Below are 26,557 nucleotides of genomic sequence, written 5' to 3' on the forward strand. Positions count from 1 at the left end.
TATAATATATGAAAAAAGGTTCACAGTGCAGAACCTACCAATGTTAGTTTGGGAACGTGAACCTCTAATTTCTGAGGTTCACACACAGAACGCCAACGTGAACCTCACGTTCACACCATCCCTAGTGCATGGCAACCAAATCAAAATATTTTATGCCGCGTTCAAGCGAATTTATCCAACTCCCGAAAATTAGTTATTCTTTCGTATTTATCATCTAACCTAGCTTAATAAACATCACCTTATGATACTGTCCACCGATTGCGACACACTCGCCGTTCTAACGTGAGCTATAAATATCCCCCATCTTCGTGGCGATTGCAATGAGCAAAAGCCAGACTAAACGCAAATGAAGTTTCAACCCGCGTGTAGCGATAGCCGTCAATAACGACGGCTGCTGTAGAAGGACCTATGTATACGAGTATAATTTAACTCATAACACCATAATATACTCCTATCCAGTGTTACTCACAAGATGACGACACTTCTTTCCAGCAATTATTGCAACAAGGAAAAGATACGTAGGCTTAATAGTTGGCTTTCTTGGGACCATGTTTTCGTGAAGATTGAACGTGCCTCTAACAAATATTAGAGTAAGCCAGTCGTATTTCATGGCAATGTATATATCTGCCGCAACTATTGCAACTGTCTATTGATCTAAACAAATGCTAAGTTGAAAGAGTTGATTCTATCATATGAGTTAACAGCTTATATACAATATACCAGTGCTTTTCGACCATTTTGAGCTCCATTCGAACTCATTTTGTAAAATAAATTTCGTTCTCACAAACTAATCTAAAATTGTCATGCAAAAATAATATGAAGATACTTAACAGCATTTTGTTCAGATGTGCAACAAATTGGCTAATATGTAGTTCAAGCTATCAAGTGTCCCATTAAAAATGCAACTTTTTTCGCTCGTTTTGATTTCAACTAATTAATTAAAACCCTTCTCGGCCAAACAATGCTGTTGGGCTTTGTACAAGAACGTCTACTAGTGCTTGGATGGCCAGGTCTTAAAATATGTTCTGCATACCTATACAAAATACAGCGTATTTTTCGCGAGTGAAAAATGCTTGCTGGCAGAAATCGTTTTTGAGAGCTCGGAGAGTAAATAAGAAGGGCAAATAGACTCACGATACTGTGTGTTCTGCTCTTTAGCTCAATCTAACTTGAGAATTCGTAACAGTTTATTAACGGTAAAGCAACTTTTAGACTACAACCAAAATCTGAGTTTTTGTGGCATCTCGCGACGCGAGCGTCACCCATAAAAATGAATTCATTTTTAATATCACAGCTGTTTGATGCAATTTTACGGACATGTATGACATACAGAACGCGCAAACCACAATTCTACTCAACACAGCTCTACAAAACATGTCGGACTCACACGATTTCAAATTGGGGCGAATTAAATTCCTCTGCCTGTCGCAGTTGCACTACTGTCTACTCAGATTGCAGGATCGGGATTATTCCGTGCCGCAACGGAGCATATCCATATCGAAAGGTTTGGTCATCCAGCAGCAAGGTCATTTTTAGCCCAAGGTTTTGACGCCGCTTATGCTTTTGACACCACATTTGGCCAAAACTTCACGTCTTGATGTGCCCTGACGCAGAGCGTTGGCCTTGAAATGAATAAGTCTCATAGGCCTGAACTCTCTCGTTGCACACCCCTACACTAGTTCATCCCAACGGTCTTCGACCATGTTTGCTAGAAAAAACAGCCGGACAAATCTTATCAAGAATTCTCATGATAAAGCCATACTTTTTGTGTGCCTCGCTTATAGGCTACAGTAGCCTACCCAACACAGTGACCTTGGATATGTAGAAACTATCGAATTATTTTTTGCATAAATTCAACAAATATCACATAGATATTAACAGATTTGTCTGGCACCGTGCCTACCCAAAATTATACTATTTGCGGTCCATACTTTAATAACTCTCGAAGCGGCAGTAACTTGCAAATGAGAGTCTGTAATGATGGCAATTATCACAATCCTCGTGCCTCGTGCTACTCGAACATTTGCCAAGAATATGATGATTGCTTAGCGAAAGAAAGCAGAAACTCAATTTGAAGTCATATTTCCAAAAAGTGCGAAAATATTAATTCTCTACGGCTTGTGAGATCTACGATTAGTGGTGCGTTGTAAGTCAAACAAGTTTTTACAATTACGTCGCAACTACAACAGTTACACTCACCTTAAATTTCCTATTAGGTTTATTTGAATTATTCCACGTCAAAAAATTAACAATTATTCATGATTTCTATTCGCACTTGATCCGGATTTTCATTCGCACCATTCGCACCACCTTCGTCATTCGCACTGCAATTTTTTTCATTGACACAAGTGCGAACCGTAACGCAGGTTGAAAAGCACTGCACTAGAAACTACCAGTGTTGGGATCAAGTCACTACCTTCGAGTCACGAGTCATTTCGAGTCATTACACATTTTGACTCGAGTCAAGTCAAGTCAATCGATTTTCAAAGGTGACTCGAGTCAAGTCAAGTCACTCGATTTTTTGAGGTGACTCGAGTCAAGTCGAGTCAAGTCACGAGTCAAGTCACATTTCAAGTCAATTTGCCCTTTCGAAGTATGTATGATGCATGATTACGTCATTGCAATTTGCTAGCTGTCCGAAATACAATTTGAACGGTCATTGATTCCGAAACGATGAACGAAAATAGAGCTAAATATACACGCAAGAAGGCGCTGTATTGCTCACATAGACGCAGAACTGTTAAACTACGTAATTGCATAGCCTCAGCCTCAGTTTATAGTTACCAGCCAAAATATAGAAACGAATTGATAAGATACAATACATTACCCATTTTCAAATAGATATGATACCATTCGAGCCTGCGCCAATGATTGAGGACTATATAAATTATATTTTACAGGTTTGGTAAAGGTAAGAACAGAGAACAGAAATATACATTTTGCAGTTCTATTACTTTACTTTTAGAGTTACGACAACGTAAGCTGTAAGCTTCGTGTGCGGTCAATTTATTTGTGAGAAAACAGTCGAGGCTCAATGAAACACACGGTCATTAAATGATTGGTTGCTCTCACGGGTTACGCAAGTGTTTCGCGAACAATCTGAACATATGTAAGATACAGTGATTTTTATCGACAACAATTACTTGATGACTTGAAATTGACTCGTGAATTTTGCTCCGAGTCACGAGTCAATCCACATTTCTGATACGCCGAGTCAAGTCAAGTCAAGTCATTTTAGCAAAGTGACTCGAGTCAAGTCAAGTCATGCGAAAAAGGTGACTCGAGTCTGACTCGAGTCAAGTCATGACTCGAGTCATCCCAACACTGGAAACTACTCTTTTACGCTGTTCATTCGTTTCATTTAGCTCAGCAAGCGAGAATCACTTCTCTCTAGTGACTCTGTCCCATAATCAACATGTCTATTTCGACGCCAGACGTGTTACAACGTCTCATTATCAAAGTCGTACAATACAGTAACTTCAATTCGAAGGTTGGAATAAGAAATATTACTCAGCTTTTACTATAGCTCAATTTTATAAATAGATCTGTGGCACATCTCAAAATGCTCGTGCGGCCAACAAGCAACCCCTGCTATTATATGTATAGATAAGCGATTCCAGACCTGTTTATGGTCGCGACCCAATTTCCGTTTCGAAAATGTTTCGTGGCTCACATCTACACTTGCTACTAAATGAGAAAAGAAATTCGGCCAGCTAACCACGATTCATTTGAGAAGTTGAGTGCTAATAAATTGTCAGTATCTTCACGATCCCCAGGTTGAAAAACCAGTGGTGTAGGCTATTCCAAATAAGTTCCGTGCCCCACTGAAAACAGTGTCATGGCCCACTACCACTGGTCTAGATCGAATGCCGTTGAAGACAAGCCTAAATATTTAAATTTCCGCGAAACACTGATGTGTGGGCCTTGGCGTGTTGGTTCTTTAATGTTCATCCAAATATTGCACGTAAATGATGTGTTTGCGCGATGGCTATACCGATATAATGGGACACGCACAAAGGCTATTCCTCAGTAAAAGTTGTCGTTGGAGAAAGATGTCGTTGTCGAAGAAGTGAAAGTAGTTTCGCTATTGTTTAAATTTAGGTTGGTGGGCAGTTGGACACACTTGAATAGCTGAAACGATAGTCGAAACTTTTGTGATCAGATTATAAACCGACAGCAGCAGGCAGTTATAGATCAAACAACTGTCTTTAAGTATTATGTTTTCGGAAAAGCAATAAAATCTATATACAAGTTGCGACACCTCGTAATTCGTTGTTCACGCAATTTGTAGGTGCCATATTTGATTTACAACAGTGTTTCCTAACCTATTTAGCGCTCCTACACCTTGAGCTTTTAATAAAATTACTCGCAATCTTGTTCATTTTGAACACAACGTCTGATGATACCTATAATAAAATAAACAAGACAATCGATATGAGATCGCGCGTATACCGTGAAGAAAATATTTGAGTTGAATAATCGAACCTGAAATATATTTCACTTTTTGCATGCTCGAGATACCTTATAAGCAAAATGCCACAATGCATCTCGTACCCCTGATTTGATGTTTCGTACCACAAAGTGATCCACGGACTTCTGATCAAGAAACTATTCTGGGCAGCAAGATATCAATCAATTTTTAATTTCAGGTCCAGGTCATGTTCTGTTTCCAGCAGAATAGTCAAGCCAAATGTATTTGTAAAATGCCGATATGTTCTAATGACAATGTGGCATTCGTATAGCCCAGGGTTGGCATACGTCCGAGATTTCCCGAACATGTCCGGAATTTCACTATAAAAACTGCGTCCGGGAGGAAATTCAAAAATATGGCTAAATGTTCGGAATTTTGAAGACTTGAAGTATGCTCAAAATATTTTCGTAAATCAACATAAATATTATTAATTTTTAAACAGATTTATGATATTTGACATGTTTCTTCGCGCTGAGCGTGATTTAATACCACATTTATCGACAATAATATGACGACCACGCACCGCCCTCACAAAAAATGCAATCGAAAGAACATAAAAATAACCATCAATTGCTGAAATAAGTTTAATTGTAATCGCAAATATAAGATACCGGAATATTCCTAGAGTTGGTTAATGCCATTTGGCTGCTTTAGCTCAGTCAAATACAGTTTTTCTAAACCTGGGGGTCGTTTGCCTTTAATCGGCGATCGCGTAGATGTTGGACGTCATCAGTTTCCAAATTGGGCCATGAATAAGTCTGTGCAAGCTGACTTTTTTTATTAATCAGCCTATCATTTTTCAAGCAGGACAGCGGCACATTTTCAAATTAGAGATGAGCTCACGGACATAAAATGTTGGAAACAACCGTATGTGCAATCTACTCGTGTATTTTATAATAATATATATGGAAGAACCAATATTATTGACAAAATTCATTCACATCTTTTAACAAGAAGATGCATATAGTAAGCCCGCAAGAATTTGCATCGATGATTCTATGGTGGGTCCAAGATTGGTGCTTTTTCGGGCGGAAGCTCTGTAAGAATGTTGTTTCGGACCTGGTTAGAATGCACAACCAGATAACCGTACCGACCTAACGGTATAGCAGGGCTGTCAAACACAGCTTTTACGATGTCCTGATTCGTTTGTATTCTCGCATGGTCTCTACAACTAAATATACAACTATACTATGCCAAGTAAAGCTGCAATTTAATTCAAATATTTTGAAATTTTATTCTTATGTGCCATGCGTGAATTCGCAATAGTGAATCACATTTTTTTACGATGCGCGTGGAATGTCAGTATTGAAGGTCCCGTCAAATAAGGGTCTGCTTGGAAATACATTGAATCAGACTTGGACAACTAAAATATTTTCATCTTTTCCAATTTAGATTAGAATTAGAATTAGAGCAACAACGTTGTTTCCAAATTAGATTGGAATTACAATTAAAGCTACACACTTTTTCCAAATTTGATTAGAATTAGAATTAGAGCTACAGAATGTTTCCAAATTAGATTAGAATTGGAATTAGAGCTACACAGCTTTTGCCAAATTAGATTGGAATTAGAATTACTGAATTCGCAAAAACGTGGAAATTGAATGAACTGTGAATGAGAAAGAAATACAGCAAAATACAAGTTCGGTTCATATCAAATTACAGTGCTTTCCGATAAGCATTAGAATGGTTAACGTCTGTACACCAAGCTTGGATCGTTTGCACAATACCAGGGGTCACCGACACGCGGTCCGTTTATGATCATGATATTTGTTGTTATATTTGTTTACTTCTTTAATAAAATGTTTCTTCTTCTGTGGCAACCATGCCCATCACCAATGTTAGTGAGCATCGCGTTGTAAGCCTACTAATGTAAAGTTTTAAAAACTTTGTTGCTCAACTGTGTGGCCTATGCTGTCTCGATATTGCACTCTTGTGGGCCGCGGCCTCTACGAAATTTGAAAACTGACCCGCCACGCGTTTTGAGTTGGTGACCGGTGCACTATGCAGTTCTCCTGCATGACCGAAAACTCTTTCCGGCGGAGCCGATGCTGCATTCATGCTCACAAGTTCGCTAACAGCAGCCTTGAGATCAGGAAAACGATTTTCTGTTTTCCATTGAAAAAAAGAACCATTTTCTGTTTTCCAGTAACTCAAAACATCGCATTCGATGGCCTCAGCACGCTCTGCTGCAAAATGTCTTTCCACTTCATCGTCCCTTTGGTTAGATCTGAAGCAATTATCCTCTTTATCCTGATGTGTTTGAATGCATGAAAGTGAACAAGCCTGTGTGAACTATCTATTTTTCTTTGCTGCTGTTCGGTCTTTGATCGAAACTAGAAGGTTGTTCCCAGACTACAAGCTACTATGCTAACCTGTTTATTATTCGTCACACTAACTACTATGAATATACGGTGTAAGTAAGGCGATGGTGCCTTCGCACCGGATTTCCCTGCGCGAGACGGATATTCTTGTTAAATCATTGCAGAATGGCGCGGACAAAGAGGCAACAACCGGAAAGCAATAAATTAGATTAGAATTAAAATTAGAGTTTAGAAACATCTAACAAATTAGATTTGAATTTAAATTAGAGCATATGAACATTTCACAAATTAGATTAGAATTAGAATTAGAGCATAAAAACATTTCATAAATTAGATTAGAATTAGATTACTGGCATTTTGCTGTAATTTAGTGAAGTTAGACAACTAGAATTATCTAGTTGTCCAAGTCTGCATTGAATCTCCCTATTATTGGTGCTGCGGCCCGCGGCGCGATCAAAATGCAGGAAATTGGCCCGCCAGCACATTTCAGTTTGAGACCTCTGATCTAGGAGCATTGCCTAAATTTGCAATTTTTTCCTCGTGCAGCAATGCTCGATGCAATCAGAAGAATGTCATGTGAAGATTTCGCTCGCTGACGGCTCCAACGTCCACAAGCGTCGTGAAGTTCATGAAATGAGCACATATCTGCTATTTCTTTGTCGTTGCACCCGTCACCGCAGCAACACCAACGATCCGCGCATTTGAGTCCAGCTCCAGAATGCCTACTAAAGTGTTGAAGGTTTATTGGAGGCTCTCCTCGCCAATCGATCCGCATTAGTCGGTGGTTCTTAACCCATTAATGCCACCACCCAAAATTGTGCCGCCGTAATGAGAATGAATTTAGAAGCATTGCTGCTCAAAATTAACCCTGTTCCATACCTATCCTCCATGCGAAACCTAAATCAGCAGTGAAAATATGCAGTACACACACTAAATTTTGACGTTGTTCTAACGTTCTTTCGGGGATTAGCAATTGTGGAAATCGTGGTTTGTTGATGCTGGTAAGGTGATCGCGTTTCCGGCATTACAAACACTACAAAACAACAACCGATTCGCTGAATCAACTAGGGTTGCATTTATAACAAAAATCATTTTAAAACAAACATGTTTAAAACAAGGCCCTAATTTGAGACACGTTTTTATTGTGTTTTTAAAGCCATGACGTCACAAATAATCAATTGTGACGTCTTAGTCGATTGAAATTAACAATTGGAAATATAGGGTAAATATTAGGGATGGTGTGAACCTCTGAAAGGTTCAGGTTCGTGTGAACGCGAACCTTTTTGAAAGGTTCTGTGTGAACACGAACGTGAACCTCGTGACGTCATGTGACGTCATATTGCTAATTCTAACCCTATCTTCCAATGAACTGATAGCCTATATTACCAAGCGAAGACTCGGTCCACATAGTGCCACAATGCTGAAGTACATATCGGCGTTTAAAACGTCGCTAAATGAATCAGCAGCGGCAATCAAAGTATATAATAATTGCGTAAATTCAATACATTCCGTCGCTTTGTCAACAATTTCGACGAGGACTTACCAAGGAATGTATGCTTACGCCTTGACTGTCTTAGCCAGACCGGACAATGTGTTCGGAGTCTGAGTATTGCTACATTGATATCGAGCAGAGTGTACAACGGGTTTCAATACTTGCTAACCGATACCACAACCAACAACAAGTTATGCAGCAGTAGCAAGCACCTTAATCGCACGGATTTGGTTTTAATGATACAGTAAAGATATGAAGTCAAGATTGACCCCGTACGCCCGTTCGATTTTTTACATCAGAAGACGATATCAATGTCATTGATTGGTTGAATAAGCATCATTCGCTGACTACGTATATCGCTCGTGATGTTGTGTGATTGCGGGTCAAGCTCACAGCAGATAGTTACTAAATATTCACAAGCGGAAAGCTGGTTATTCCGAGAAAATTTTGCAACAAAGCAACTAAAACTTTCAAGGTTGTAGAGGTGCATGGTGCATGCTCCTTAAGCGTTGATTTTTTATGCTTCCAGCACCATGCATGGAGTGGCCCGCAGTTGAAATGCAATAAATTTGATCCAAAGATCTTATAATGGAGTGCTGGAAATTACAATTTACCAAAAGGTTCACAGTGCAGAACCTACCAACGTTCTGTTGTGAACACGAACCTCTAAATTTCCGAAGTTCACACACAGAACGCGAACGTGAACCTCACGTTCACACCATCCCTAGTAAATATACTACCTTTGACGAAATATCTAATAATGTTAAACTGACTATTTTTAGGGTTCCAACCATCCCCAAAACGTCGGCCATATCGGTTGGTAATTGTCCGTAGGGATCATACATCATGTTTTTTGAAAAGTATTAACACAAATATGGCATAATTTTACAACTTAAAACTTTAAAATACTCTTTAAAACATGTTTTCAACAAAGTGTTTTAAAACACCTTTTGTGTTAAATGCAACCCTAGAATCAACATTCGTCGTCACAATTCGCGACATGCGAAAAATCATGATTGCGACGTTGCACAATGAAATTATTGAATCTAAGGAAGCTGATGGAATTTATGAAGCTAATGTGGCTAACGAAACGGATGCAGCTAATGAAACGGATGAGAACTTACTCTAACACAAAGGCCTCCGACGACAACTTTCGCCATTTGTGAGCATCACCATTCGTCTCTTTTGTATAAGGATTTCTGGACGCTACGTTCAAGAAACTGCTATCTATCACTGGCTTTAGTTAATGCCGATTTCCATTCGGTTTCGTCGGCTACTAAATCTTACACCTTTAGAATGATTCCAAATGGCGCGTCAGCACTATCGGGCCACAAGCTGTTGGAAAAAATCCAAGAACCATTAAACCAACAAAGGTCAGTGCTGCTTTTCGATCCATGTACCATGTACTGACGGCCTACAACCAATCCCAGTATAAGATACAGGATTGAGCCCGATGATAGGTAATGATTGGGAAGTTGATGAATACGTCACATAATCTTGATCATGGCACCATTAAAATTTTTCAGAAGTGTGGAACTTCATCTGTGATTATGCTATTGTATCTGTATGCTAGCCTGTGGCTGAATTCCTAAATTTTGATTGCATATCGACGGCCTGCAACATATGCTTATATTTAAATGCGTGTTAATTGCCGTATGAATATATCAGCGGTTGCCGCTTGGGTTGAACACCGCTATCCCGGAACATGAACGCACAATGAATTAAAAGTAGCGGAAAATAACATAAAGATAGGCTACATGCGATGACAATGAAGTAGTATGTGACGGTAAGCGAAATAGATCGTGCTGTGACTTCAAGCACGGACCAGTATGCACTATACTGGAATTTGTACTGTACATGTACACATGCTCGGTGACTTTCGGATTGCGGGCCTAAGACGAAATATAAGTAAACTCCCTGTGATTTGCCTCTTTAACAGATTCGATGGAGGTAGACTATAGAATTCCAACCTAAGTGACGGAGACTCTCCGTCGGAGAGGTTCCGCATTTCCATCCCATCCACAAAAGCAGTAGGCCTACCTACAGAAGCATAGAATGAAATTGAAGTGTGCTATTAGTCGGCAGCTAAGGAATCATAATATATGAATATCGGCCCTGTGAGAATGACCGCAGATGTCGAAACGCCATGATTACAACATCAAGTATTTTAAAGACGGGGCATTGCAAATCACCATGTCAGTACAGAATAGTTCCTGACGCGAGGCTGAATTTATCGTTAGCAGGCTACAGATTTTTCTCAATATCGGCCACATGATAAACGACCATGGATCTCGGAACACCTTGAACACTAAAAGACAACAATTTTCCGTCGGCTCCGCTGACAGAACTAGTGCTAAAGTCGATAGCGAAAAGTCACATGGCCGGTGCTTCGATAACTTTGTCGCCCTTGACCTCCGGTCGTGGTTTTAAGTCACAGTCTCCGCACAGTTCCGATATTCCGATCCAGCGATATAAGTGACAAATAGTTTTACATATATCAGTACATCTCCATCGTGTCCATTTACATCAAATATTTACATTGACTACATATATTTCTTTCACGTCAAGCAAAAAAATTAAAAAGCAGTGATTGCAGGTCCGGTTACGTTAAAATGTGGATCCTCGTGGCAAGAATGTTTGAAAAGCTAAAGGTTATCGTAGAACCCTTCATCGTTTCTGTAGCTGATGTCATAGGTGGAGTAAGCAGTTGACGTCGCGTATACCGACATTGCTTGGTAGCAGAATCTATATTCATCCTGAAAATATACATCACAATTAATTGAAAGCAACCAAAGTATGGTTACCACAGACGCAGAGTTGATATAAACGTGGCAGCTTCATAATCTGATATAGGCCTACCTATTAAGAGGCCTGCTTCTTTTTGACATTTCAGGAACAAGATCCAAAAACTGTCAAAAATGAAATTTTAAATATGCCAAATATTAGGCTTTTTGAAAATGTAGTTTTTATCAATTATTTTAGTAATACCTACAAGAATTGAGAAGAGTTTGTATGAAATGTCTCTTTGTTAGCGCTCGTGCATTTTGTTACATGTTTCATCAATCGAAAGACATGATGCAAAAGACTTCAGTCGACTAGAAACAACCCCATCTATATATACCATACATACATTTTTTATGTCGGTTGGATATATTTTCTTATCATATTTAAATTAAAGCCACTAATGATTTCTGATCATTAGTTAGGTTATGAAAGCGGTGATCTAAACGTATCAGCAACCTTTTTGAATTGTTATCATTAGTGGTAATGTGATCCACATGATAACCGGTAATTTTGCATGCATAGCCAATCGGCTATTGAAATTATATATTGCGGAAGCAAACGATTTTATATCTTGTTGATTGGCTCTACAGCATCGTTGTCAATTCGGTTTTTAATATTGCTGTTTAATGGAATAGAGTATATAATGCACGTTTTGTGAATCCCGTTAGACAAGAAAGACCAAATGAAAGCGTTTTACAAGGCTAATTTGAGTCTATACAAATCTGAATTCATGACGATGCCAACATTGTCAAAAATGAAATCAGGAAAATGTCGAAAAAAAGCTGTTTTCGGTATTTTGACATACGATAAAATAAATATGACGCTTATTCTTACATCGAAATGTGATATATTATCGGTTACCAGTGAATTCGGCACTTGGTGGCCACAAATCCTACTTTTAAGTAACCTCCCCCCAAATCCCTAACCCTACCTAAGCCTATTCCTTGATACATTAATTTATAAATACCATCTGACGGTATCCGAATTAAACATGCGTCGTATATGATAATTCTCGCTCATATTGAGTGAACGTTACTTCACGAATTTATCACATTCAGCACGTCGGATTAACGAAGTGCCAAATTCACTGATAACTATGTTACCCATACGATCATATTATCGGCCTGAATTCTGTGGGGTCATACATACATCACCTTCGCATTTCGAAATTTATGACTGGATTGTATATCTAAGAACTATGAATAGTAAAGCCCATCTTCTTCTTACGAAATTAAATGGAAATTTGCAGAGACAGACAATTCATCCCGATCAATCCATTCACATTCATGTCTCTCTGAGCGCGCTTCGTCACAACTTTTGCACCGGTTCGACCTCGACGACGTTTACTAAATAAGGCTAGTCAGTACAGCATATTGTAGATACGCGACATGCGATATCAAAGCGACATATATATCATATGTGACTTGGGTATGATGATTGATGTTAAGATTAGATCACTAAAAATATTGCGTATGTCAGGTTGGGCTAGGGGCACTCAATTATTGTTTTCGCTTCCGAGAGGCCCAACCGTCCAAGTTTGAATCATATTTTTGGATCATGCAGTTTAGAGAGTTCCCGAATTCTGACAGTCTGACTGCTTACCTCAGTTCGAACCATCCCAGGACGAAAGTCTCTCAAATCCTTCACAACTCTGAAGACATCAACCACTTGATCCTGGCTGAAACGATCAAGCAGATTCCAAACGGCGCAAAACGTTCCCGTACCGTCGATCCCGTCCCTTAGTTATGGAAATGGAATTTACGACGTTCCGTCAATACCATGCCGTTAAGGATATATTTACGTGCAATGAATCAATATTGATCGGTTCTTGGTGTCTCGCAGTTTGAATTTCACCAGGGTAATCATGTCGAGCACGGGCGCCTGGTTTGACGAAATACTCCTCGACGGCCAGTCCTTGAATTGATATTGCATAACATTCTGGAATATTGAATAATAGCGCTTGACCTCTACCAGTTTGATCATGCAACGAGACTCGGCTATGGGCAGAGGTGGTCAGGAACGAAGTAATTCTACTTTTTCGGATTAGACGAATCAAGTATTAGGTTTTTCCTATACTTTCACTATACGTAGGCTTACCATATTTCGGAAATGAAAAAAGAGGACACTTTTTCAGAAATTTCAGACATGCAAAACTGGAGAAGAATTCTCAAAAACCGGTAAATTTTTCCCACTTCATGATCGGTTGACTAAAAAAAAAAAAAAAAAAAAAAGTCATCACTTCCGCTCAGAGCTCAAAATCACGTTTTTCACTCCACATTTCTAGGTGGATGACTAAAAAAAAGAAAAAAAGGTCTTCTTTTCGCTCAGAGCTGAAATCACCGCTTTTCCCTCCGAAATACCCGCCGGAGCTTCACTTCTGCGCTAATTTGCGGCATATCACTCGCAATTTCCTCTAAATCTGACCTAAATTTTCAAAAAAGAGGACAAAATCTCAAAAAAAGAGGACAAAACGGCGTCCTCCGAGGACACTTTCAAAAAAGTCAAAAGAGAGGACAAATCCTCTTAAAAGAGGACGTATGGTAAGCCTAACTATACGTACTCGATTATTCCTGTTTCAAACTACTTTCGATCCATCTTGAATAGTGTGTATGAGAACCGACTTACTTTTTCATCGTGGGTTATGGAATGTTGAAAGTAATTTGTGATAAGTTTTAATCACCTTGATGAGATGAAATGGTCGCAGGGGCCGTATGAAACAGACTTTAAGTATTTTCGAAGATTGAACCTAATCGTACCATCATAATTCGTTTTATGTTGGATGAAAAAATACTTCTTTCAATTTCGGACGTTGCCGCCCCCGAATAATCACTAAAAGTACGAGACAACCTGATCAATCCTATTTTAAAAAACAACGTATCCGAGAGGTTTTCAGATCCTCCGTTTACTGGTTCGGTCAGAGTAGTGCTGGCGTGCCTTGGAAATTGCTACTTCTATTTGAAATTGAGTAGTAATTTAATTCTACCACTACACTCGAGTACCTCGGGTTTTAAGCATAGGGCCTGGACCACAATGTGGTTGGTCGATGGATAGAACGCTGGTTCAATTTGGTTGGATGGTTGTTGAACCTACTCTGTCGCATTTCTTACCTTTTTATTTTTCCCTATCGTGAGGCGAAACTCTCGAAACACTATCTTTGCATTCAGAGTTTGCATCTTCGTCATTTCGACTGTAATGCAATCCAGATGCAATTCGCTCCCCACCGCATTCGGCCAATAACTAGCATGCTGCTCCTAAAATACAATGGCATGCATATACATTTCGCTTTCATTCCGTAAGTGGTGCGCCCCCTCACTTCCTTGTCTTCAGAACTATTTGTCAACATAACTACGATTGAAATATCATCGGCAAACAACATCCTCCAGAATACAGTGATAGAAGTTCTTGCTCGTCCTTGTGACGCTATCATTCGCACACTGTCGTCACTGGTCTGAATCATAAATCGACGGATAACCTTTCCTTAAATATCGACCGAATAGCTAATTAGGCCACTTACTGGTATACTGGGAGCATCGCAAAACGGTATATCTCCTATTTTAGGAAGTTGGTGAGCTGCAATACCGCTGCACATATCTGTATAGGTAACGTAAAGATAGTATCGTTGAAGAAACGGTGGTGAATATCCAAACATGACAATGCGGCAATAACAGAGCTACCGCGTATAATATGCTATTATGTATGGTTTAGCAATGAAGATTAAGATTTGGATATCACTTTACAGGATGAGATATATAATAAAAAGAGGGACATGGCATTTACAAATAGCACCGCACTTCCTATCATTTCTGTTTCCAACATTTCGTTTTATGTAAAGATCAGTAGGCCTATATAGCCAAGTAGTTGCTCTCAAGTTATGCCTTCTACGTGTCAAAGAATATACGGGACTTATATGGTCTTTGTTAGTTAATGGTGATAATTTCACGATTTCTAACATTCGTATCCATCATCCATTCCTGTTGCGAAATATTTGGTGTCGACACATTCGTATTGCAAAGGCTTCACGCGTGAAAGATTTGAAAACTCGTTAGAGATCCGCTGAGAGAAGTTTTTCTCTCTGAAAAGAGACGTAGGACTTTAAATTATGTCAGAAAATCCTCAGACATGCTGGTTTTTCAGTTTACCTGACAACGTCCGGAAGGTTTTCGATCTCAATTTCCGTATTGCCGAACAAATAGTGCTCTAACAACAGTTTGTGAATAAATATGTATTGATCCTGAAAATTCAGAAAATTTATTCGAAATATTAGAGATTAATCCAGTCTTCCATATTCCCATCCATGTTATCACCGAAAGTATTTCAAAGTATTCAGCACGGCTAATCAAGTGAAAGTGATGTCATTTTTATTCGATTGCAAGTAGAAATAGATGACTTCCAATATATGGTAAAACTACTGCGAGTAGAAGCGTAATTTCAGATTATTAAAAAAAACTGGTCGTGTACGTCTTCGCACGCAATAGGAGATGGGCCACTTTCTAAATTGCAGTATGAATCTTCACGATTAACACAACACGACTAACGATACTGTAAATATACGTTGGTCCGCTTTGCCAAAAAGTATTCAGTTCCAGTGATACAGGGGATATTTCTCTCGGCTAACGTGACAACAATTTCACTCGTCAAAGTGACACGAACCTTCTCAAAACCTACTTCAATACCTACGTATCGGTTATGGTGCGAGACATTAGGCAGTTATTGCGTCAAAAAGAGAAGCACAAGTACATTTAGTATAAAAACCCTTTGATTCCCTAGTGAAGGTAGATAAAGACTGCTTCAGCACCCCAAAAAGTGGAGTTGTTTCGTCATCGAAAAATTTGGGTATCACGTCATAAGCACATAACAAAGCCCTACTTTCTGTAGCAATGAAGTTGTGTACCTGGGTTGCATTTAACACTAAAATAAATTTTTTGTAATGAATGACGTCATGAATATTCAAACGTGACGTCGTAGTGGATTGGCATTGACAATTGAGAACATAGGTTCAATGTAGCTCCTTTGATGAAACATCTACGTATTATAACTGTTGAACCGACTATTTTGAGGGTTCCAACCATCCCATATTATATACGGCTGCTATATCAGATGATAATTGTGCGTAGTTTCATACAAATATGTTTTGGAAAGTATTTACACAAGTATTGAATAATTTTAAAACACAATATTTTTCCATTTGTTTTAAATGCAACGCTGTATACGTAGTTCGTACACCAAGCCTGATCTATATGGTAGGCGTACATAGAATATAAAGTTTGCAATGCGACGGGAAATGTGATTCGGATATGTGGCGAATTACAAAATGAAACTTACCACGCTTTGAGCCATCTGCACTCCCTCCCTTAGCAGATTGTGAACACAGTTGAACACGTCGACAGACTCATGTTTATGTTTTGGTTCCGACAAATGATCAAATGCGATGAAGACCCCGGTTCGACCCGCTTCGTCACTGGATTGATTAATGCTGACTGGAGGATACAATTTCAAAAGGAGGTATGACCATGTCGTTACCTGCAGTGGACGAGTGCGGGTGCGGTCGACTGTAGTTTCTGCAGTCCATGCGAGACCTCACGCTGCATCGCCATGAATTCGGTAGTGGTAACAGGAACTCCCTCGTCAGGCCAATGGACAAATTGATAATGACGAACCGTAATTGCCTGCAATATTTAAATTGTGTATTAATTCTGACCATGATATAGCTCAAAATAGTTTTGTCAATTGCATAGTCATAACTTTCTAATATAAAAGTTTGCAAATACGCAAACTAGTTGTTTAACATATTGTGATGGGCCATAGCGATTGGGGTGTATATTTGCAGTGATTCTGCAAGAAAACATATTACCATCACTTTCCGACGAGTTACTTTCAGCAATCGCACAATGTATCCAGATTTCATCGTTTCCGATTCGTTATGAACTGAAATTTGTCCGTATGTTTGTTTTCTCCCATGATCCGGCCAATACTTTGAGCATTTTTCCTACAGTTTATACGGAGACGGTCAGCGAGTCTTGGGAACAAAATCAGATATCATCACATACCTTCCCCTTTTCAATGCATTTCGTTAGCATTACGATCGTGTGACATTGCTGCTTCGCAACTAGTCGCCAGAAACCATTCACCGTTGCTGGCAGCGGGCCTTGCGTCGCAATGAATTTATTTTCTTCACCAAACTTCTGTCAGAATAAGACACGTGTCGTAAGAACAGCATTGCTAGAAAATACTCGACTTTCAAATATATTCACTTCATTTAATGAAGCGTATATGTAGCCTTCGTTTTTGTCGCCTGTCAACCTCACGGCGTTCTTGTTAACTGTAAAGAGAACATGATTAGGGATATTACATCAAGATATATCGATGGTAAATATCGATATCATGCTCATTTTCATACACGAGATGATATCTTTAAATCGGTTTTTCTTCTGAATTTTCTGATTGGATGCAATCTCCCTTGGAAATGAAATTCCTTCCGAAACAGCAATCAATTTCTGAACAGTTGAATATGTGATACTTCATCACGCTTATAACGTTGTAACATTCCCAAATACCGTATACTGATTGGCGAACCCGGCGTTACCATTGGCTATCAATGCTTTGTAATAGTCTTCAAATTTACCAACGGGGACGTCTGTTACAGATCGCTGCACGTCACTGCTTATACATGCATTTTCATACGCAGAGTTGTATAAATCCAATTCTCCTGTAGGTAAGTGCAAGAATTGTATGGTAAATGGTATATGTATATTGTATAAGCATATAAAAGTCAGGTATTGTAGTTAAGACCCAAAAATCCAATGTGATAGCTACTTCATGCAAATGTTTCATTAAAGCTGGGCCAAAAACTAAATATATTTCTCTGCAATTACTTTAATATTCATGGCAACAGAGTGTTTTGAATTGTATTGAAGTATCAAGTAACTAAAACGCCACAAACGCCACATACAAGCAATTGCGCCGCAGTAAGAATCAGGCCTTCGCGGTGACATAATATACGAATTTCTGATGTAATTGAAACGAAGAAGAGCATATACAATATACTTTAGTAATACCGTACCGGTAGAAATGGTCTGAATTGCGACAGGTTCGTCGACCGACGTTACGGGAGGAACTCGTCTTCTTCTAAACAAGTAGTAGCTGTCATTTAACCAGGGCACCAGGATATTTACCGCACCATTCACACGTACCTTATGGTCAGTAATGCTACCAACAATAACACCACTGCAAGTAGTACAATCACCAGTCCAACAACCCAAGCTTCTGTATATTGTAAAAATTCGTGAATTTACAGCTTAGTTGGACGTGATATCTTTTACTTAGTGTGACGTGATTTGTAACCCATGTCGAAGCTGTTTTGTCGGTGAGTCGCTGCTGATGGAACTAACCATATCAAAACGCATACGGAATGGAATCCAGCAATTAAATAATTAATATTGTGAATTTGCGAACAAGAAAAATTAAGGACATGTAAATATCTCTTCGAGTTACTATCTTTCCATAATATTCATACGTCTAGCTATAGTCCAAGTCAAGTCAGTTGTCGTGAGTCAGCACTGAGTCGATACGAGTGAAATCGTGATTCATTTCTTCCCAAACCGATACCTGACGATTTTTTCACTTGAATTATAGTCTCATCGATGAATATGAAATCACAAATCACATGCATATGAATTCATAGAATAAACTAAATTAACACATCCTACGACGAAAGTCATAATATTGGCTTGCAATAATTGCGCCGTTTGAACCACTACTGTTTTAATGGTTTGTACGAACTATATTCAAACGGTCAATCATTGTATTTTGCCAATTACACTGTATCTGCGAACAACGGCGTTGCTATAATAGAACCCCCGTGGTTAGTATAATGAAATGCTTGATGATAAAGTATTCAAGTGAGAAACAAGGCCATTGATTTCGAGGTAACATTATGGAATCACTTGACTGGTGCGGCCCGCGAGCGATCTGAAGGTTGGAATCCGGCCCGCGACGCTAGTTGAGTTTGACACCACTGTTCCATACTGTTAACAGGTCCAGCCCGAGCTGTTAACCCCTGTGGCCAAATTCGTGATATCATCTCGTACTCTAATTTAATTTTTGGTCGTTTACAGCCGAAGATGAATTTTATTTGAAAGTAACTTACGCCAGAAGTTAATTACAGACCGTGGCGCACCAGACCCTTACGGAAGATACACGCCATTACCACTTTCTAGCATACTAATAATAATACTGTTAACCATAAAGTTGGATCAATTGTAATTTGTCATTGAGCTGAATGTAATTCCTACATTTTTCCATGTAATTGTAATTGTAATTAAAGCATTTCTATTTGCGTATTTGTAACTGTAATTGTAATTTGATAAAATTTTTGCCTAATTACAATTTTAATTACATTGTAATTGAAAGCTGAAAATAACAACACAACATAATTATTAATTAGCCTATTTACTTCGGTGTTCTATATATGCGTGCCTCGTTAACTAGATAATGCAGCCAATAAACTGTTTCTCATACTTCAGTAGCAACAGAAAACTTAGTGACTTACCATATAGGATAAACCAGTGGTTCTCAAATTTACTACTAATTTACTATGTGACGAGACATTTCATCATGCTCGTCTTCAATTCACGACAAGTCATTTACAAAAGTCTGTGTTCACGCAAACCAGAAACTTTAGGGGCTCACACTATCCGTGGCATTTACCAGAATACACTGTTAAGTTCGTTTTGTGGACATGTGTTTATGGGCGAGAAGGAGAACCTCAGTAAGTTGACAATGCTAGATTAATCGTTTGAACATTTCTACTATACAACCACTAGCCGAAATACTTTCGTGGTTAGTGCTTTTATGTTTACCCTTGTGTATACACGATGCATGAATGCGGGAAGGCATATAGCATCATACTCTTGAAATGAATATTGATTACCTGTCGCGTGTCCTCCGTCGCTACACGTAAAACCGTCGTATCCTGCCGCACATTCGCATTTATAGTGACAGCCCACGTCTCGACAAATGCCGCCATTGTGACATGGTTGAATGGAGCACGGTGATGTGTCTACTAAAAGATAATCGGAAAAAGCATGATACAGACACGTTCTATATGTCTCTAAATAACAACGTATATTTAAAAAAAATTGTTATAGGCTTTAGGATGACGATCTTGACTGAGCTGAAAGAAAAATTGATCTAAAGAATTCTTAACAATACCAGAGTATGGGGAACCATTACAGGTTTACGGGTTTGAATCGCCGACGGCAAAACTCCATAGCTGCTAGCTACATATGTATTAAGTAGATATGGGCCACAACAGCCGCACCCCTATTGGAGGACCCGAGCTTGAAGGGGGCCCAAAACTATTCCGTAAGTTAACATCAATTATAGATTATTTTGGATATTTATAGAATATTTTTCAAATTTTCTTCGAGCTTCGCGTGATTTATTGACGCTAGTTGTCTTGGTATTATAGTGGGTACCTCTTCTCCAGAAACGAACGTTTAATTTATACAGATGAGCATTTCAGCGTCGGCCATTACCGCGTCACGACACTTCAATACGTTGATACGTTTCGACTGACACGTGACTTTGCAAAGTGCACTGCTAAACAGCTCGGTGGCAGGGAAATTCCGACTCAAAAGGACCGCCTCATGTGGGCCGAAACCAATGTATATATATGTCGGATTTTCCCTTGCCCATAAGCGCCTATAATATTCTCGTCCAGGCAATCTGAGCCCCAGATTATAAATTCCAACCATACAGAAAAATTATGCAGCCCTTGAAGAAATGCTACTTTGAGTCGTGTGCTTCGCACGGAAGAACTTCTTTGGGTCTGGCATACGTTTGAGCGATTCCGAAATCTTTTAACTATATAGCAGACGGGAGGTCACGAAATAACAACACACAGCAAAGAAATTTATAACAACGGGTCCCCCGGCAGATGTGTAAGAATTATTTGCGGGCTTCAATTTTCAAAGACACAAATTAAAAATGTCACGGTACTATAGGCTATTCCAATAACATTGACCGAATTCAACCTTGAATTTGTTTTTTCGCGATTTTTGCGACTAAACAATATAGTGGTACCCTAGTCACCGATAATTGCATACTATTACCGTTGTAATAACGTATGCTGCAAAGGGGGTCCAAGACAGCCGTTTTTTAGGGGTGGGGGGAGAAGGGCTGACGAAGTGCTGTAGTGCTGTTACGGTACCGCAGTGGATCTAAATTAGTTCACTGTCGTCGAACATTTCAATGTACTTGATTACTGTAACACAATCACGTCGCGTGGCTATCACGGGGTGATGGGCGGTTGACGAGTGACGAGTATATAGGTAGGATTAGCGGAAGAGGTATTTGATTTAGGGATGTGCATGTGCATAGGACATTGGTTTTCAATAGGGATGATATGAACGTAAGGTCCACGTTCGCGTTATGTGTGTGAATCTCAGAAATTCAGAAGTTCACGTTCACAAACGCACCTTGGTAGGTTCTGCATTGTGAACCCGTTTCATATATTACAATTTTCCAATTCATTATATCATCTTGGGTTGAAATTCTTTGCATTTCAACTTCGGACCAATCAAAACTAAACCAGCATGTACCATGTCAATCTCAAATATTTTCTTGCTTCGTTACAAAAGTTTTCTCGACATATTGAGCTTTTCGATTATTTATTCTTTCACAGTATCTTTGCTTAATTTAGAAATTGAACCAACTCGTGATTGCATCATCGATTTTGCGTTTGTCACGGAGATTTATCTGGAAATGTTCCTCCTCCATGCAACTGAATTGCAATTTGCGAACTATGTATAATTTTTAGCAATATCGTTACTAATAATAGTGCTTGTTGGTACATTCAAATCCTGTTCCAACTATTTTTATTGATTTTAAAAGACCTTTCAAAGAGCTATGTTTTCAAAATAAAGAAGTTGGAGCCGCAGTCGAAGTCAGGAGCATTTTCACAAACTTCGACCCCGACTTCTGCCAGTACTTATTTCACGACTCCGACTACGACTCCAAGGAGTGCTAAAACAATTTGAGACTCCGAAATCATTCAGGTAAAAATTAGCGAAACTCCGACTCCACTCCACGAATCTGACTCCGATTCCACAGCCCTGCTTACTAGACAACACACATATATCTGATGAATGAGTATAGCTGTTAACTATCATTTTTAAACATTGATATTTTCTGATCCAACCGAGATCATGTATCAGTCAAGCAAAATGCGTAGAGCGATATGACGGATATAAAATTTATTTACGTTGAAGCTAAGTTGAAATTGGCTAATAGAAGAGACAAAACACTAAAATCTAAAATCTAAGGCCAAGCATAATTTCAAACCTGGTCTTTCGCAGACGAAGCCAAGGCTGGTACCGCAGTCACTAGTAGAGATTTTCAAAGATCTTCCAACACTACCAGTGACACATTCATTGTCTGCATATGAATTGTTTCCGTCAGGAGATTCCATGGTAGTTCCGTCAAGCCACTCCCATCTATTGCTGGTTTTGTTCCCTCCGACCCATATCTCTCGCGGATAAGCAATCCCGGCAAAACTGTCCTCGATCCAATTTGAAATGAAGTCACGCATCTTATTATCAGATAATATCGCAAGTTTGCTTCCGATGGAGCTGCAATTGCTCATGGCTTGATGATGACTGTACGAACGTTGTAGGTCAATGTGATACGAACAGATGCCAAAGTTTTTGAAGACTCTGTCTGTGTCACGAATATAAATTTACTGTGAGAGTGAGTTAATACTCTATTCCAGTTTAATATAAACCAAAAACTATATTTAGAACGGGACTGACCGGCGTCCAGTGAACGGTATTTTATTACTTACGCATATACGGATTTTAAAAAATCAGGCAGCAAATAAAATTGTATTCCACGCCATATCTACTTGTAAAGCATGATATTTACCTAATTTGGTGATACATGCGACAGTGTTCATCTTACACGAGCCAAAAATATAGGACAACGGCTATTCTTACCTTCGCAAACGTTTCCCTGAAATTCTGGTGAGCAACTGCACATAAAATATGGAGGATCATGACGTCCGGCGCACGTACCCAAGTTCTGGCAAGGATTTGGTGAACATGAATCTTTGAAAAATTTTGTCGCAGATTTATATCTTCCGAAATTCACAACACGCCACAGTGGTAAAATGTGATCACATTCACGACTAGTCGCTACTTGGTCTCTTGATCAACTTGTCAACAAGACCCAGGCCCTGGCGCCTGATAGATACCTTTCGTATGATTCGACGGAAACTACCATTGAAGCATGTTATATAGCTTATTGAGGACGTTGTTGTTTTTGATATTCATTGTGTTATGACTACATTGGTCACTTGACACAAGGTCAGTGTTCTTCATTCCGTATCCATATTTACCGAATTGTAGCGCGGACCACTTCTAGGCTTTTAAGGCACCGCGTGGCACCGGTCACCGGGGTAACGCTGCGAGAGGAAAACTAGAGAAACCTCCAACACTTCGATAGGAATTCTGAAATCTATCTTGGTCTGACTCGAGCTTGTAATCTATTGTTGATACAGCTGTGGAACGCACCACTATACGCTATCTCGCCATGCGCTCTGGACCCGGAGCTGATATTTGTGCACCAAAGAAACAGGGCGTGGTCATAGGCTACGGAACTGATATGCGGGCTCCAGACCCAAAGGTGTCCAGGGTAGTTGTTGTCCGTACTCAAGCAGAAGTAAGTAAAATTTTAAATCTTCACTCAATTAGATGTATAAGGAACTTCCAAGACATGTAAAAACTGATTCAAGCGGATGTTAAATATGATGATCTGAAAATTACTCAAGTAAGTATTATCAAAAGGTAGGCTCGGTCAAGACGTGCCATATCGTCAATGGTCTATCGAAATAGGCTACTTCCAAAATTGCAAGGCTCATATTCACGAATAGCGTACAATTAATAATCACACTACAAATTTCTGAAAATGTTAGAGAATATATTCAGTTATCGTCCTACAGGGGTATATTTGAAAATTCGTCGTGACAATTTTGCTCATAAGCGTGATGGAAACATGTACCAAGACTACTTTAAAAAATCTTAAGGGCAAAAAGTAAGTATTATTTCCCCCAAAAAGTTAAGTAGAAATGGAAGTAGTTATGTTAAGTCGTTATGAAAATGTCACCAGTAAATGCTATGGAGATTGCTTTCAAGACTAGTTTTTTTATTACAACATCAAAAGTATAAAAACTTGGTAATATTTCCCAAAAGTGTTTTGTAGAAGTGGAAATAGTTATAAAAAACATAACCAATTGTGTAAGTAATGCAAGTATAGGCAAAACGTGCTCGAGTACTCCGAAAAACTAGTTGTACTACAACTGGCCACCTCCGACCAGACACGTCATCTGTGCACTAAACGATCTCCATAATGGTTCGGACCTCTGCGCACTATTTGACTCCGAACATTTCTGGAGCTGATATCTGGGTACTATTTCGGGGCAGGTGTGCTTCGAAATTGATATCTGCTTTCCAAAAGCTAATATCCGTACACGAAACGAGCGCCAGACCTAATAAAACTGCTCACCAAAAGCTGATATCTGCGAAATATTTAGGCACTATTTGTAGCCGGATATGCTCCATAGTTGGTCCTTGCGGCTAACATACGACCGGGCATAGTCCGGACCGGATTTCTGCGCACTGAATGAACCCATACATGCTTTAAACGTGTCATGTGCGCCCTACATACGTTCTAAACTACGCGTGACCTTATGTAACATCTATATATCGGCGGCTATAATGTAATATCATCTGCGATATCACAGCATTTACATCATGATGTCTGCGATATCTGCGTTATCTGAGTATATCCACAGTAGTGATATCTGCGATATGTCAGTATATCCACGAGGCCTGAATAAACTGATTCCGCAGTTGCCTGGTAGAACAAGAGCACCGGTGGAACCTACTATACTGTGCTGAGGTTTACCTTGCCTATTAATGCAGTACAGTGCTTTTCAACTTTTTTGACCACCATTCGCACTTTTTTCGAAAAATAAATTTCATTCGCACAAACCAACCGGAAATTGTTATACAAAAAGAAGATGAAGATACTTTACAATATTTTGTTCAGATGTGCAACAAATGGTCTGCTACAGCTTGGACCATCAAGTGTCTCATTATAAATACAACTCTTTTTCCACGATTTGATTTGAACTATAGCGCACTAAAACCCTTCTCGGCCAAATAAAGCAACGTTTATACTAGTGCTTGGGTGGCCAGGATTTTATAACAACCATCCGGCACTCCTATCGAATGGCACGCGTGCCTGGGGTTGCTGACCCCTGGCCTATTAAGTAGGTTACAAGCTGTAAAATATCACATAATAAGTTCACCGACAGTGCAAAATCTACGATTCAAACGATATGCAGACGTCAAAAAAAACTTCGTCTTTGTGAACAATTTTGACAAATTTTGACCTAACGCTACAATTTTCACGAAATTTTAACTTGTATAAAACTTGCGAAAACTTGTTTTCTGTTTTTTTTTTTTCATTTTCCCATTGTCTGTCACGCCATTAAATAAGAAGAGAAAAGAAATTCACGATACCGTGTGTTCGGCTCTTTAACTCAGTCTAACTTGAAAGTTCATAACAATTCAATTGCCTTAAACCAGCTTCTTAGACCACGACCAAAATCTGAGTTTTAGTGGGATCTCGTGACCCGAGCCTCACTCATGAAAAAAGATGCATTTTTATCATTACAGTGGAATGGTACGATTTTACGCACATGTATGACATAAAGAACGCGCACACCACAATTTTGCCCAACACAGCTCTAAGAAACGTGCCTGACACACGCGATTTCAAACTGGGGTGAATTAAATCCATCTGCGCGTCTTCTGTCTAATGATATTGCAAGGACGGGACTATTCGCTGCCAAATGCCGACCATTTCGACAATGAAGCATATATATGCGTATCGAAAGCTTTGCCAACCAGCGGCAATCATTTTTGCCAAGGCTTTGTCGCCGCTGATCTGTTTGGCATCGCAGTTAATCATGATCATTATGATTGTTCATAGAAAGGGTGCAGAAAGTCAATTTGATATCATCTTTCCAGTGTGTGACACGATCAGACGTGCTGCTACACTGTATATGCCTGTCACTACACATGCTTTCAAACCAGGATTTCGACTACGTAATAACTATAGTGAGTAAATATTAATTCAGTGCGGCTGGTGAGGAAAAAACTATTGTCCAAGCTACGATTATTGGTGTGTTAGGGCATGGTATATGGTATTGTATGGAAGTATCAGAGGTGGTCACTGGTCACTGGTCAATGTAGTCAAAAAATCTTACCGAGTAGAAGTAGAAGTAGCGACGCAAAAATCTACTCAAGTACGAGTAGAAGTATTCCATGGGATGAAAATGATAGCATTGATATAGAAATGCGATAGCAATCCTCTGTTTGCTCGAACACTCCGATTTAGACTGTATCATGGTATGGCGACATCCCC

At 39.3% G+C, this 26,557-nt stretch overlaps 1 protein-coding gene across 2 annotated transcripts in view; it reads right to left on the reverse strand.

Annotated features, from left to right (window-relative positions):
- Positions 1-9,899: 9,899 nt before the first annotated feature.
- LOC145441417 (receptor-type tyrosine-protein phosphatase F-like) overlaps positions 9,900-26,557 on the reverse strand; it is a 37,832-nt gene continuing 21,174 nt past the window's right edge. The window contains exons 9-28 of one of the 2 annotated variants that reach the window (XM_080319268.1): positions 23,062-23,172; positions 22,412-22,786; positions 19,998-20,129; positions 18,259-18,331; positions 18,129-18,193; positions 17,623-17,774; positions 17,466-17,562; positions 17,320-17,387; positions 17,116-17,250; positions 16,920-17,054; positions 16,589-16,734; positions 16,391-16,526; positions 15,208-15,299; positions 15,019-15,140; positions 14,583-14,659; positions 14,382-14,516; positions 14,176-14,319; positions 12,870-13,006; positions 12,671-12,806; positions 9,900-11,040 (exon numbers count right to left, since the gene is read on the reverse strand). In XM_080319268.1, the coding sequence (XP_080175394.1) occupies positions 10,930-11,040; positions 12,671-12,806; positions 12,870-13,006; positions 14,176-14,319; positions 14,382-14,516; positions 14,583-14,659; positions 15,019-15,140; positions 15,208-15,299; positions 16,391-16,526; positions 16,589-16,734; positions 16,920-17,054; positions 17,116-17,250; positions 17,320-17,387; positions 17,466-17,562; positions 17,623-17,774; positions 18,129-18,193; positions 18,259-18,331; positions 19,998-20,129; positions 22,412-22,786; positions 23,062-23,172 (2,579 nt within the window). In that variant the 3' untranslated portion in view covers positions 9,900-10,929. Of the gene's footprint in view, positions 11,041-12,670; positions 12,807-12,869; positions 13,007-14,158; positions 14,320-14,381; positions 14,517-14,582; positions 14,660-15,018; positions 15,141-15,207; positions 15,300-16,390; positions 16,527-16,588; positions 16,735-16,919; positions 17,055-17,115; positions 17,251-17,319; positions 17,388-17,465; positions 17,563-17,622; positions 17,775-18,128; positions 18,194-18,258; positions 18,332-19,997; positions 20,130-22,411; positions 22,787-23,061; positions 23,173-26,557 lie in introns of those variants that run through there. The other variant, XR_013915821.1, reaches the window with a different exon arrangement.

The sequence above is a fragment of the Botryllus schlosseri genome, chromosome 6, assembly GCF_051294905.1.
Source record: "Botryllus schlosseri isolate E-star chromosome 6, Bs_hap1, whole genome shotgun sequence".
Taxonomy (NCBI): Eukaryota; Metazoa; Chordata; class Ascidiacea; order Stolidobranchia; family Styelidae; genus Botryllus; species Botryllus schlosseri.